This window comes from Candoia aspera, chromosome 1 (genome assembly GCF_035149785.1).
Source record: "Candoia aspera isolate rCanAsp1 chromosome 1, rCanAsp1.hap2, whole genome shotgun sequence".
Lineage (NCBI taxonomy): Eukaryota > Metazoa > Chordata > Lepidosauria > Squamata > Boidae > Candoia > Candoia aspera.
This window is the reverse complement of record NC_086153.1, coordinates 319,400,783-319,415,478: the sequence shown is the minus strand read 5'-3', so window position 1 is coordinate 319,415,478 and position 14,696 is coordinate 319,400,783. Positions and strand designations below refer to the sequence as shown.

General features: G+C 40.0%; 1 protein-coding gene across 1 annotated transcript in view; it reads left to right on the top strand.

Annotated features, from left to right (window-relative positions):
• The first annotated feature begins 1,470 nt into the window (after positions 1–1,470).
• SYT16 (synaptotagmin 16) overlaps positions 1,471–14,696 on the top strand; it is a 46,698-nt gene continuing 33,472 nt past the window's right edge. Inside the window, exons 1-2 of the mRNA XM_063290441.1 lie at positions 1,471–1,558; positions 9,525–10,098. Of these exons, the coding sequence (XP_063146511.1) occupies positions 9,615–10,098 (484 nt within the window). The 5' untranslated portion in view covers positions 1,471–1,558; positions 9,525–9,614. The remainder of the gene's footprint in view (positions 1,559–9,524; positions 10,099–14,696) is intronic.

Sequence of the window (14,696 nt, the reverse complement as noted above, 5' to 3'; positions counted from 1 at the left end):
AAAAAAGGTTGTAAAATTGGGCACAACTCATTTAATGACCACATCGCTGAGTGATAGAAATTCCTGTTCCAATTGTGGTCGTAAATCGAGGACTACCTGTACTTGTCTGTGGCTACCAGATATTGTTCAACTTCAGCTTAAACTTTTAGCAGCCCAAGTCACTGCCAGTGAAGAGGAATGCAGGAAGTTAGAACATTTGGAGAGCCACATTTGTCATCCCTAGACCAAATCAAGATAATCCAGTTGAGTGGAGATTTAAACCTGGTTTAGTCTAACAAGGCTAAATCAGTGACATAGCTGAACAGATTTAATCTAAACCAGGGTTTCTCAACCGGTGTTTTGTGGAACCTTAGGGTTCCACAAGAGGTCATTAGGGGTTCCCTGGGAGATCATGATTTCTTTAAAAAATTATTTCAGATTTGGGCAACTTCAAATAAAGAGGTAAGTTTCATTATTTTTAGTTTAAGAACACTGTTAATGCATATAGACAGGCCTACACATGAGATGAATATAATTTTGTAACTTTTGGCCTATATTTGAGACTGAATGTCCGTGGGTTCACCAAGGCCTGACAAATATTACAAGGATTCCTCCAGAGTCAAAAGGTTGAGAAAGACTGATCTAAACTATAAAATAAGATGGGAAATTAAAAAAAAATCCCAGAAGAAGGCAATGGCAAACCATTTCTGTACTGCTGCCCCTCAAAAGAACATGGACATAGCCGTGAATGACCAGGAGTCAAGCTCTGCTTGAAGGAGACGTTGCCTTTTTTAATCTGTTCCAACATGCACCCTCCTGAAGCTCCACTAATTCCCCAGCTACCATATCCAATAGCTGTGGAGTTATGGGAATTGAAGTCCAAAACACCTGGACAGCATCAGTTTGGGGAAGACTGTGCTACTTGTATCCCACTGGCTGCCTACTTTCAGAGGTTGCATTCTCCATTTCTCATTGTTCATTGCAAATTATGATGGGGCAGCAGATGTGACTATTCTCATCATGAAGCCAAAGCAATATTTATTTATTTGTTTATTTGTTAGCTGTATATCTTGTGTTTCATTTAGGAGCGCAGAGCACTCCCTCCTCCTGTTTTTCCCCACTGCAGCAACTTTGTGAGGTGAGTTGGCCTGAGAGAGAGTGACGACCTGGAGTCACACCCTTGAGCCTCTGTGGTTGAGGGTGGATTAGAGCCTTTGCTCCTAAGCCAACATCTTAACTGCTACACTATATTCATTCTCCCTTCTCGGCGATCCCTGTAAACACCCCCAGTCTCTGCAGGCTCACAATGTAGCAAATGCAGCTTTGGGTGTCATGCGTTTCTGCCATTTTCCATGCGACCTCCATTTATTCTATTTGCTTTCTCTCATTTTATTCCCAGTTACTCCTGAAGCAATTGGGTTCCTCTCCACTGTTGGGGTCTTTATAGTTCTCCTTGCAGTCCTCTCCCTCTTCATCAACAAGAAACTCTGTTTTGAAAAGATTGGAGGTCTTCCTTGCTTGGAGCAACAAGGGAAGCGCAAGCACTACAAAGAAAAATCTGGGGTTCGGGAGGGTCTTGGTAAGTAATACGCAGTATTCTGGCAACAGCAGCATCAGCAGCAAGAACAATGTCATCTTGTTGATTTGAATAAACTATTTCTGTTTTGATACTGTTTGCATGCAAAACTTTAGCTGCCTTAAGGTTCCCCTAAGCCCATTATCTTTGCTTGCATTACAATCAATCTTTTCTCTTTCCAAAAATAAATCACAACATATATTGAATTGTAATTTATCCATTTTACTTTTTAACCTGCAGGAATGTCTTCTGACACAAGGCATGAGCCACCTGGGTGATTCTTAATTTTCCTTGGTGTGTGCTTTCTGCTTGGTGATAGATTCTCAGCTCCCTTTGGCTTAGGATGTATGCAAAGGATATATTTAGCATATATATGTGTATATATACATATATTTTCCTCTGGCAGCACACTCACTATATTCTTGCAGCACTTTTACTGTTTTTTTTCTGCCCATTTGCAGAACTTCCTCACTGGCTGCTTTTGATATCGTAGAATTGCACAACGAAGTATTTTTTTCACCATTAAAAAAAAAAAACTTGAAATGCTGATCCCTGACCAATAGAACATAAAGATACTAGCTAAAAACAAAAGGAAGAGGTACATAGTCTGTTTGCAGATTATTGGGATGGGGGACAGACAAGTTGGTCATTTAATGCTTAATTTGATTAAGAATTTGTCATTAGGTCTGAAAAAGTAGAGAAAATGGGATTGCACAAGAAACACAATCAAATCAAAAAGAAAACACCATGAATCCAGTCTTCTACAGTCCTCTGCCTGTAAACAGCCAATGTCTTTGGGATGGGTGCTTATTCTGGTGCATTTATTTAGTTACTTGTATGATAAAACCCAGAAGATAAAGGCAGGAACTGTTTGTGAAGCACATGAAAAATGTATTTGTTTCATTTACAGTATATCTCAACTTCAGTTGAGGTGTACACGGTTCTTTTCCCCTGATATGCTATTCTCACGCTAATTCTGTGAAAGTAGATAAGGCTAAGAAGTGAATGTTATGGCTTGAGTATGAATTTGAGTCTCAATCACCTCAGTCTTAATACAACATTCTTAACTATCAGATGCTTTAATTATTCCATGTCTCTTTCTGAGCATGAATAATGCTACAGGTTGTAGTTTGCCAGAAAGTTCTCCCACATAAAGTAACAGAAGTAATAAATGATTGCGTTGGCTTAGAAAGTAGCTAAGAGGACAGTTGTTGTGTGAACTCAACAATGTGGACAAGAAATTGAGGGCCTAGAGTCTAAAAGGAACAGATTCAGAATAGATCACCTGTGTAATAGCTGGGTCACATGTATACAACTTTTCAGATATGGATTCATATGCACATTTATGCCTGTTGATAAATGTGTGGACTGTATCTGTATAGAGAAGAATTACATGAGTTGATGGGACAAATCCTGTGATTCATTCACATATGTAAGACCTTTGCTCGTATAAAGTGTGTAATGGCATACTTAGGTATTCTGGTCAGTTAATGGGAATGAATTTTCTTAACTCACCCCTGAATTTGAAACCATGATTAACTGTTGGTTTTAGATTTTGACTAATGCTATCCTTAAATGGTGGTTGCTCTGGATTTGGATGAATACTTAGTTTTAGGAAGTCATTGATTGGTTTAAAAGCCACACAGGACAGTAGTGGCTCACCTGGCATAGAGGTACCATATTGGGCCACAAAATTTGACAACCAGTAAATAGCAGCAAAGGAACAGATTTTTTTAGTATATCTCTTTTGTCATCTAGTGAGTATCTGAATTTAGCAGCTCAGATATGGTACCTCTACAGGAATGGTTTAGTTTAGTATGTCAAATATGTTCATATGCACATGATTAGATATTCAAGTAAGATACGGAAAATACAACATTTCAGTTTTCCTCTGAGTGACAAGCAGAAAGCATTATAAGATGTACCAACTTTGTGTTCTTCAGGTAACTAATGGAAAATGATTTTTGTTAGTTGGGTCTGTTCCTCTGCTTCAGCAAGATGATGATGAGCAGGTGTCTTTTTTAATCTTATCAGTAGGTAGTGATGGAGAAAAAGTAGCTGCAGTGAGTTGGCTGTTTTTGGCATCATCACAGAATGTAGTCCCATGGTTCCAGATACTTGAGCCTGTTGGAAACAAATCTAGGATTATCTGTGTTCCTGTAATCATATTTTGATTTTTTAATTTATTGTTTCAATTTGAGGCTGCCCAACTTCTTGGCGACTCTGGGCAGCTTACAGATGAAAATTAAAAGAAAACAAAGTATATCAAAAAGAAAAAGAACAAGGTGACTGGAAACCAACCCCCTCCAAGAGCTAACCAAAGGGCTTCAGCCCCCATCTTAGCTCAAAGCCTGTCCTGACTGAGCAAGAACCACGCCGAGACGAGAAAGAAGTCTCTAGTGTTTTATTACTGCTATTGTAGACAGCAAATCCTACCAAACTGAAGAAGCATGGGAAAACCCAGACAGATAAACCCCAAAAGTCAAGGCAGGTCTGTTCTGGGTTTCTTTGAATGACAGCTCAAATTCTCTAAACTACGCATGCGTTTTCCCCCCTGGATAGGGGCCCCCTCCTGCTCACCATCAGTACTCATGACAGAGCCTGGGAGAATAACCAGGTCTTAAGCAGTTTGGGAAAAGTCAGGAAGATGGGAACAGTATGAGTAATAAATGATAGATCAAATGCATAACCCTTCTGTCCTCTTTTTGTGGTATGAGGCAATTGCAACCTAGAAGCTCCCAAGTAACCATAGTTTCCTATTACATCTAAACGAGTAAGCAGTTGTTACTAACTTTGATGCAAGCTAGGATCTGAAATCAACTCCAACGCTTAAGATACTAGCTTGCTCTGAATTACCAATGATAGAAGTCGATTAATAATAGTTAAAGTAAAATGGAAAGCTATAGCTAGTTGGATTTCTGAGACAGGGTGCAGCAGCAGTAGGGGTGGTCCATTTTTTCTGAACCCTCCCTGATTGGAAGTGCTTTCAGAGGAACATAGGTGTTTGCTTTTGGAAAGAGCAGTTAGATTGCTTGAACAGTAGACAGATTCTGCAAAGCAGATTGTCTACTTTGCATTCATGTGCTAAAAATAGTATAGTTTAATTCTAACATATGTGAGCCTGATAAATATAAAACTTGGTGTACGTTTTTAAAAGAGTGCATGAAAGAGGCACCTTCCATGCATTGTAGATGTGTAGATGTTGAAAAGTGTGTGTGTGTGTGTCGGGATGATCCTGCTCATCACCACCCATAGCTTTAGACTTCCTTCCAGCTCTATAGTACTTGTGCTCTGCTCCTTTTATTTTGTTCTCTGCCATACTTCCAGAGTTACATAAGCACTGATATTCTTCTGTTAAAAAATCCCTTTTGTATGAGCATTGTAAAATCTTTCTTCCTCCTGACAAATAGCACAGTAGAAGGGCCTTTTTAAATGACAACATCTCTCCTTCCCTTTATGTGGGTGTTGACATTTTTTTGGAGCTGCCAGAGATGATCTTGCAAACATATATTTACTGAAGCTTTTTAAAAAGTGAATGATTAATAAACAGGGAGAGTTTTAAAATCAAGTAAAGTGGGAAGGAGGAGGGGGAAGCATTTGCTTCCAAGCTGTAGTGATTTGCATTTGAAAGTGATTCTTGTGTGATTGACAAGTAAAACCTTGAAAATAAGGTACTTATAGTGGAAAGATTTGTATTGATTCTAACCACAGCTTTTGAAAGCAGGTGGATTATTCTGGCTGGGGGATGGGGCACAGAAAAGCATAGCTCCAATTGGGTTGCAACTAATGTACCACAGCAAAAGGAAAGTTGGCTGAAAAACTAGGTGTGGGTGGGCTGTGTTATTTTGAAAGTAGTTTCAAAATTTTGAAATTCTAAGTCAAGTCTAGCAAGATCTAAATGTGATGGGCAGTCACGTTTTATTTGTTCACATGCCTGCCCATGCACTAAAAACAAAGCAGAGAGGATCTTCTATCAAAATCAGGATGATTTCTGGGGAGCAACCACTTCCCTACCTTAAATGTTCTATTTCCCCCTTCACCTTGGCTGCACTGCACCCAAAGCAGCCTGTTATTTACAGAGATCTGCAGGATGCAGACCTGCATAGGACTAGAACAGGGATGCACAGGCTGGGTTCATACATCACACTGCTAAGATTTTTTTTTAAAGCATACTTAAGTTTGTACCTAATGCACCATAATGGGGACATTCCCATATTACATTCAAGACAAAAAGAATACCCACATAATGGCATAGCACAGTGAGCTAACCTAGACATTGTGCTGAATGTGCTGCCTAGGTAATGTTGACATAATGGTTGGGTTCATGTACTGGTTTAGCCATAGTTTGTTTGAGTGAGATTCATAAACCATAGCAAGTGGGTTCATGCAACTTTCTGTCAGCCCTTCGAGACAGTCCAGGTCAGGAAACAGACTCTGCAGGTTTTCCTAGAAATATGCTTTATTGCTACAGGCTTTTGTAATTCCCTCCCTCTTATAACCCAGGGAGTTAGGATGGAACCAGTCTGAGTTTTTGTAACTGTTGCTGCATAGTTTCTTCAAGGTCATCTCTGTAGCTCTCTGTTCATGCAATCATAGATTGTAATGGTTGAACAGGACCTTGGGGATCATTTAATACAGCTCCTATCCAGTGCAGGAATCCATTGCCACAGTATCCCCAACAGATGAACATCTAGCCCCTGCTTAATTACTCCAGCAAAGCTGTGTGTGTTACCTCCTGTTTCATTGTTAAAGACCTCTTACCACATTTTTTCCTGATGTCCAACCAAAATCTGCTTCCTTATAATTTAAAGCTATTGTTTCTTGTCCTGTCTTAGAGAATAATTCTGAAGAGGTTTTCCCCATCTTCATCTACATGAAAGCCCTCAAATGCTGACATGCCTCCCCATCATCTTTTTTTCTCAAAGCTAAAACATACTGAAATGCCTCCAATAGTCCACAGTGTTTTCCTCCCCTGCTCCTTATCACCTTGATTGCTCTGCTCTGGACATACTCTGGTTGTTGGTTTCCATCTTAAATGTGATACTCAGAACTGGATGCAATATTTTAGATATGTGCTTACCAGTGCAGGATAGAGATGAATAATAGTTGTTATTGATCTTAGCTCTGTATTTCTGTTGATGCAGCCTAGGATTGGTTTTGGTTTGCAGTTGCATCACACTGTTGGCTCATTTTCAATTTGGGATCCACCAAGATAATCAGATCCTTATCTGAACATGCTGCTTCCCAGTATGGATCCTTCCCCATCCTCTACTCATGCCTTTGATTTTTCCTATCCAAACGTATGACTGTGCAGTTTGTTCCTGTTGACATACATCTTGCTGATTACTGTCCATGGTTTCAGCTTGTTAAGATCTTTCCGAATCTTGATACTTTCCTCTAAGGTATTTGCTATTCCCCATTTTTGTGTTAACTACAAATTTATAATAATAATTCTGCCTTCATTCAAATTATTTGTAAATATTTTGAAAACACAGGGTCTAGCATGGAGCCCTACAGCAGACCACTCAACACTTCCTTTCAGCTTGTTGTGAAGCCAGTGATGTGCATTTGTTGGGTATAGTTGTTTAACCAGCTATGTAGAATACTCCAGCCCATGTTTTGCCATTTTCAATACTAGACTCTCATATGAAACATGATCAAATACTTGCTGAAATTAAGGTACACTCCTTTGGGAAGAAGACTGAAGCAAAGTAGGAGTTGTGAAGTTCTATCCCCTTTTCTGTCAGCGATTACTATCCTACCATCTTCTCCTAGGACCTCTTCCTTATTCTTCCTTTTATTACTAACAGCCAAAAAGCTTCTTTCATTGCTTCTAGCTTCCCCTGTGAGCCTTTTGTGCTTTAATTTTTCTAATTTTCTTTCTGAAGATAATAGCTACTTGCTGATACACCTTGGGGATTATACCCATCTTAATATGTATAATATGTATATTAAACATCCTAAGCTGCCTCCCCCCCTGCTCCCATTTTATCATTGGAGTTGTGTGCAACTGTACTTCCAGCCCAACTCTTCTCCTTTCATTTGACCTGAGGATTTCTGTGCATGGTTGTGTACCTAGTATTCTCAGCTGGTTAAAATTGACCTCTTGAAATGTAGAATGCATGAATGAGTATGCCTGAACCCCAGGATGACATGATTACTGCCTACCAAAGTTCCTGCTGCTTTTACCTCTTCAACCGAGTCTTTCATACTGGTTAGGATCAGATCTAGAACAACTTATCCCTTTGTCTTTTCTTGAACCTTCTAGAAAATGAACCAGTCAGAAAGAATTTTGGGGACCTTGGATTCTTGGCTGAGTTTGTTTTCCCGGAGGGGTCCAGGTAGTTGAGGACTGCTATTATTGTTGTTGTGTCTTACATCCTGGTCAAGGAGAGCATTATCCAGATCTTTTGTCTAGCTTAGCAATCTATAATATATCCCACAATAATATATTGGTTGTTTCCTCTTCCTTGTATTCTTATCCAGATGCTCTTAACTGGACCCTCAAATTTCTCTAAGCTTCCTGGATCTTAATATATACAGTACATGCATTTCCTTCACATATAATCCCAATCCTCTCCACCTCCTTGCCTGTTTCTTTTGAATAAATTATACGCTTCAGTCTTTGTATTCTACTAGTGAGTTTCATCCTACCAGTTTTCAGTAAAGTGTACTAAACTTCTTAATCCAAAATTATACATATATCATGTAAATGCAGCCATTGTGGTTTATAAACCATCATTAGATAAATCATGGCTTAATACAAAATATGAACTCATTCAGTGTCAATCTTTAATGCCAGTTGAATTACATCTGTGTGAGGGCTGTCATGGAAATAATTTCAGCTGCTGCTTTCTTGGCTGCAAATAACTTCCCTGTACAAATGCTGCAGATAAGCAGATTCATAATAGCAGTTGACAGCTTGGGTGATTTAATAGGTTGTATCCATAAGGATAGGCATTGTAAGAAATAGTTAGATGCTTAGAAGTTTTCTTTTGTTCCTCCTGCAATGTTTTAATAATACACTGATGTAGTGTCATGAGTGCCGTTGAGCTGAAGTCATCAGCGCAATGGCACACATGACAATAGCAAGGAAATAGGTGAAGGGGTGCAAGATAAGTAGCCATCAACCCACAACGACTAACGGCCAACAAACAATAACTAAACGGATCACGGAGCACACCCAAGCCATCAGCGCCAATACAACGGAGATCGCCCAGCTGACAGCAATCAGCAGAGGAATAGAAAACCTGATGATGGGCGATCCCGGAACCCCTCACCCACCGGCAGGGCAACGTATTGGACAAAGGGGGGTGACGTGACCGCGAGTGAGGGGGCGCTGACCGGCGCGGGGTATTTAAACCCCGCACCGGCGCGCTCCTGTCACTCTCAGCTTTTTTCTTCCAACGCTGTAACTGCGCTGTGAATAAATCAGAGCCTGATCCACGAACCAGTGTCTGAGTATTATTCAGAGGCAGGCAGCGCATGACATGTAGGTATTTTGTTTATCAGATAGCAATATAAAACTATGCGGTATTCCATTGATTCAGGATTTATTCCAGTAATTTTGAGTTCGTTGTGCTTGCCACTTAGGAAGTTATGAGTCTGCCTTATATTAATCTGACTACTAGTGCTTCCTGTCTCTATATTATCTACACAGACTTGCAATAATCCATCAAGATACTTTGTTAGCCCGTTCTGGATCTGCTAGGATTTGAATATAGGACCTTTCATAGGAAAAAAAAAATGTGCTGTGAGATTTAATTTTGGCCTTTCCAGTTATTTAGTTATGAGCATTTTTCATAATAATTATCTGCTTTCACTCTGATAAGCTTGTGGGTAAAATCAAATAGTGCCCATGTTCTTCTCTTTCTTGGGTTCTTTCTTAGCTAGACGTAGTGATTAACAAAGACCATTGTTAAAAAGGACAGATGATTCAAACTAATCTCTTGTAATGCTTGTTCTGTAGCTCACAGAGCACTGAATCTGATATACTGGCAAAGATGAACAGCTGGAATTTATGACCATCACAGTTTTTGTTCATTAAATATATAAAAACATGGCTTCACAGGATGTCCTAAGCTTCTTCCAGCCTTTTTCCTCCTGGATATCTCGTGTCTATGAGGCTCTCCAGCAAGCAGGAGAATCCTTATCTTCTTCTTTGAATAATCTGGGAAGCAAAGCAGATCAAAATGGATTTGATGGGAAAGATGAGGATTTAGAAGACAGTGACGGGCTTTATGAACGCTACTCTGTAGGTTCTGATGATAACAGTACGTCAAGTCAGGACAGTGAGGACTCTCATCATTCTTCATCATCCTCTCAAGACCTTGCTTCACCTGAATCTTCAGATCTTGAGTTGTATTGGTCTGAGCAGAAAAGAACCACCCCCCAATCCTTGGAGGAGTACCTTGAGGATGCTTCTTTTGGAGTCTACCAAAGTTACAAAGGCCATCAACCTATTGAAACTCTCCCTACTATCCCTGAGGAGGAGGAACATCTCCACTCCAAGCAAATTAAGAACCTTTCACGTAACTGGGATGGTAAGTTTTTATTCTCCTTTGACAGCATTATGTTTGCTTGTCTGCAGGACTGATCATCTGTACATTTAGATAGGTTTCATGTTCTGAATTTTGAGTAACAGAGGTAAGAGCTTGATATTTCAGTGCACTTTAACACTCCACAATCTGAAACTATAGAAGAAATGGGCAAGTTTTTCAGAAGCACCTTGGACTACCTTGGAAATTATGATATTCCAAAAATATTTGGAAGATCTTGTATATACTGTCTTTGAGCTATTACAAGGCGTAGAAAGAAAGTTCCCACTTTTCAATTTGTTGTAGAGGGGATTACTCTGTCAGGTTACAGACTGAACAATATGCCTCTTCTCTGTCCCTTCTTGGAGCACTTACTGCAGATCAGGGTATCCTTTTTTTAAAAAAGCTTTATTAAGTTTTTCAAAGTATAATTAAAATACAAGATACAAAAAAGAGAGTACAGAGCTAAAAAAGGAACAAGAAAAACTAAAACAGTGCAGAAATAGATAGAAAACACAAAACACAGGTGACTTCCGACCTTCTCCAACACTAATATAAATGCATATTATAAAAAATTAATCTCTTACCATTAAACTTTTAGTAACATTATTTCTCTAAAATCAAACCATTTAATTGTCAAAACCCAAAATCAAAGCTTCATTTTTTTCAGATACAAGCGAATAGTCCAAAAGCAGTTTCCAAGTAGAAACAAATCCAGTCACAGTATTTTCTCTTATCAGTGCTGTCAGTTTTGCCATTTGTGTCAGTTCCATTAACTTAACCATCTATTCTTCCATTGTGGGAATTAGTGTATCTTTCCATCTTTGGGCATATAAAAGTCTTGCTGCTGTTGTCATATATCAGATCAGGGTATCCTGTGTGTAAGTCTCACAGCAGACAATTACTTCATATTAGACACTTTACTATGAGACCTGAGGGGCTTAATTTCCACTTTCTTCAGGGTATGGAATACTTAATGTCCATATTTTTTCTAAGTCATGAGACATACTTCATTTGAGAGCAGAAAGAAAATTTAGTTCTTCTTTAATAAAAACTTGATAATAAAGATCATAAATACTCCAAGAAATTAAAGAAATAATAGCTATTAGGAAACTTTGAAACTGCATACCAGTTTCTAGGTTCAAAGACTTAAATTTGTATCTAATTCCACACCAGTACAGGTAGTCCTTGCTTAATGGACTTAAGGGTTAGGGTTACAGTGGTGCTGAACAAATGGTACTTACTGCTGCTGCCGAGGAGTATTGATATGCAGAACAGCCAAAAGGGCAGAGATGGAGGGAGATAGGCAGGTGGGGGGAATTGAGGAGGAGGCGAAGGAGGCAGTCCCTTACCTTACTGAAGTTCTGGGTTGGGAGGGACCAAGCTGTGAATGGCTTGGATCAAGGTAGGTCCTCGCCTAACGACTGGTGGGATTTGGTTAACGATGGTAACTGGGACTGCCAGGATTGCCGTCACTAAGTGATATGGTCATGTGACATCATGCTTTATGACAGCATTGCTTAGTGATGGAAATTCTGGTCCCAATTACCATTGTAACTTGAGGACTGCCTGTATACTCATATTCTTACTGACTTCAGAGCACAGATGGGAGAAGAAATTGAGAAATATGTTACATTCTCTGAGTTGCCCTCTGTACTGTGTGTAAATATGCATGCATTATATATGTGTTTTCTGGGAGTTGACTTCAAATACTCCTTACAGAGTAGGCATCCAGAGGACTTTGCCCAAAACAGTTTTAGAGGCCACAGAACTCTGGGCTTGATCAGTTAAGGCAGCTACATACCTAATAAGATATCTGTTCTTAGCAATGTGTTGTCAGTGAGTTCTGGAGAGCTAACAGTTTGTAAGTACATGTTTCCGTTAGCATCCCCTGCTCTTTTTTTTTGGAAAGCTAGCATTTAGTAATGGAGGATGCAGTTGTCTGACAACTCTGTTATTTTTAATGGAAGAAAATGAAGAATGTACAAAAGAAAAGCCTAAGAATGATTGGGATAAGGGTCTTGTCTCTCAGATAGTCCCTTGCAGGTTCCTAAGATAGGTAGCTGCAATTATAGTTCAAAGGGAAGGCCAATAATTCTTCTCCAGGATTTCTACTTTAACTATTGAACAACTTGGGGTTTTGTTAAAATTCACTTCTCATTTTGAGACAGGCTTGAATAAATTCCAAAAATTCTTTTTCTGAGCCTGGCATTGCAGAACTTTGCTAATATTCTTCTTGTCGCTTTCTCTGGGCAAATGGAAAACTCTGCCTATATCCACTTGGGTGCATACATGACTTAGATTGCTCCTATTTGAAGTACTAGGTGCTATTTCAAGGGACAATGCTTAAATACATTTCAACTGCTAGACACTAAGCCCTGTTTTTGAGTATCGAACATAAGTATATATCCATTTTTAACCTTTATGGAATACTCCTACAATTTTGATACCTTGGTGAATCAATTTCCATTTTTTGAACCTTCCATCAAAGAAGCACTTTCCAATTCTCAGTTGCTATTCCATGTTTGTAGAACTAGAGACTGGGCTTCATTTCATAGCAGAAGTTATTTCAATGTGAATATTGAAAGTACATATTGGAAAAATTGTACATCTTCACACGAATGTTGAAATACACCTTGATCTTCACATCACCTTGTCAGATGGAATTGCCTTGTGCCTGAAGACAGGAGCCAGTTCTCCTTAAGTTCAATAAGAAATTGAGAGAGAAGACACTTCCACATTTGATGGAATCTCTTTTCTGGACATAAATAAGAAACTTGCTTTCAGGGTTCTGAGCTTGAAACAAGCCCTGTTGAAATGGTGTACTGTAACTCTATATCATTTCATATTGTTACTTTCTTGAAAGTGCAATTAATGTGGAAAATGAGCACAGCTGATACTTCCATGATATACTGTGCTGATACCATCAACTTCATTCTGTTAATTTCTTATCTAACCTGTGCCAGGTTGATTAAAGCACTTGCTTTGTCCACTGTTGTTAAGTCAGATATTTATTTCTTCAAATCCATTCTCAATATTGCAACTCCTTTTCCAGCTTGATTCTTTTTAAAGAAAATCTGACAATAATTTTTCACAGACATATATGTTAGGTTTGCATAACAAGGCTAACTTGGTATGCTGCTATCTCTAGAGAAGTGATTCACACAATGAAGCAGCAGCAAAACTACCCCAGTTCAATGAAGAGGCAGCATTTCTTTCTAGTATCCTTGCCTCATTTGCAGAATTTAGTGCTTGATATTTCAGTTTAGAAGAAACTAAAAGAAAAATCTGTAGTGGCCAAATCAGGATTAGATTTGCCATAGAGGTTTTGGGGAGGGCTAAAAACCAAAAAACCCCCAGAGACTGAATGCCTAGAGAAACCCCCATTGTTTGTCTGCTGTTCCTGGACTGCTCTAGGCTCCTGTCTTAGTATTTGGAAGCCAGAAAATAAGTTTAACCATAAGTTAAATCTTCTGATGTTTGGGATACACAGCTGACCAGGGGAGGTTAAAATTATTTGGGGTTAAACCTGGGGTTAGAGTTAGATAAAATATGACTCTCGTCTACTCTGGTGCTGACTGAGTTTTCAAGTCCACACACCACATGCATCCTGTTCTTGATGTCCTTTACAGACTAAGCACCAGACAGGTTCTTAGAGAATAATCTTTATTAAATAACTATTTACAATAATGAAGTCCTTGATATGCAAGACTTGGTTAAACACGCCCAGCTGGGCCAACTGGAGGTAACATTTCTCGACTGGAACGGTACTGATGCTGAATCTCTGAAGGAGATTGGAGAAGGACTCAAACTCAGAGCAAGGTTAGACTTGGCTGGGGGTTCTGGACTAGGCTGGGTACTCTGAACTGAAGACTTGAAGGCAAGGCTTGAAACTGGAGCAGGGCTGGACTTGGCTGGAAGCCCCGAACTAGACTGGATCCTCTGGACTGAAGGGTTGGAGCAAGGCTTGGAACTCGGAACTAGGCTGGACTCGGCTGGAAGGACTGCGTGGGCCACGAACCCAGATCCTGAACAAGGTAGGTGTGAAACTTCGAAACACGCTGGAGTCTGCGAAGCGTGATCGCATAGAACTATGGACAAACAGCTGCGCTGGAAAGCTGAGGCTTGCTCACGCTGCTGAGGGGATCATGGCAATTCACGGCTGGAAGCAAGGCAAAGGCTGCTGGGCATGGCTGTTTCCTCACTGGCAGTGGATGCAGGATTCGATTCATCTTTGGAGTGGAGCTCAAGTGCTGGTTCCTCTTTGGCCACAGATGCTGACTCCGATACCGGTAAGGACTCTTCTCCTGAAGCTGCAGAGTTAGAGGATTGGTTGTCTCCGGCAGCTCGCTGTCTGGCTGGCTGCCTTTTATCCCGATTTTTGGCATGCTTGGAGTCTCCTGCAGCCAATCAAACTGCCTTCTCCTTCACGTGCTTTTCAGCCGGTCTCTGGCGTGCACTGATTGGTATATTCAAATCCCCCTCCGGATCTCGCCCAATCAGCGTTGTAGGTTCTTCCCGCTCTGCTGAGTCATGCTGGAGTTTCGTTTCTCCGATTCCAGCCCGGTAAGTTGCCAATTCCTCCTCTGACTCAGAAAGTGGAA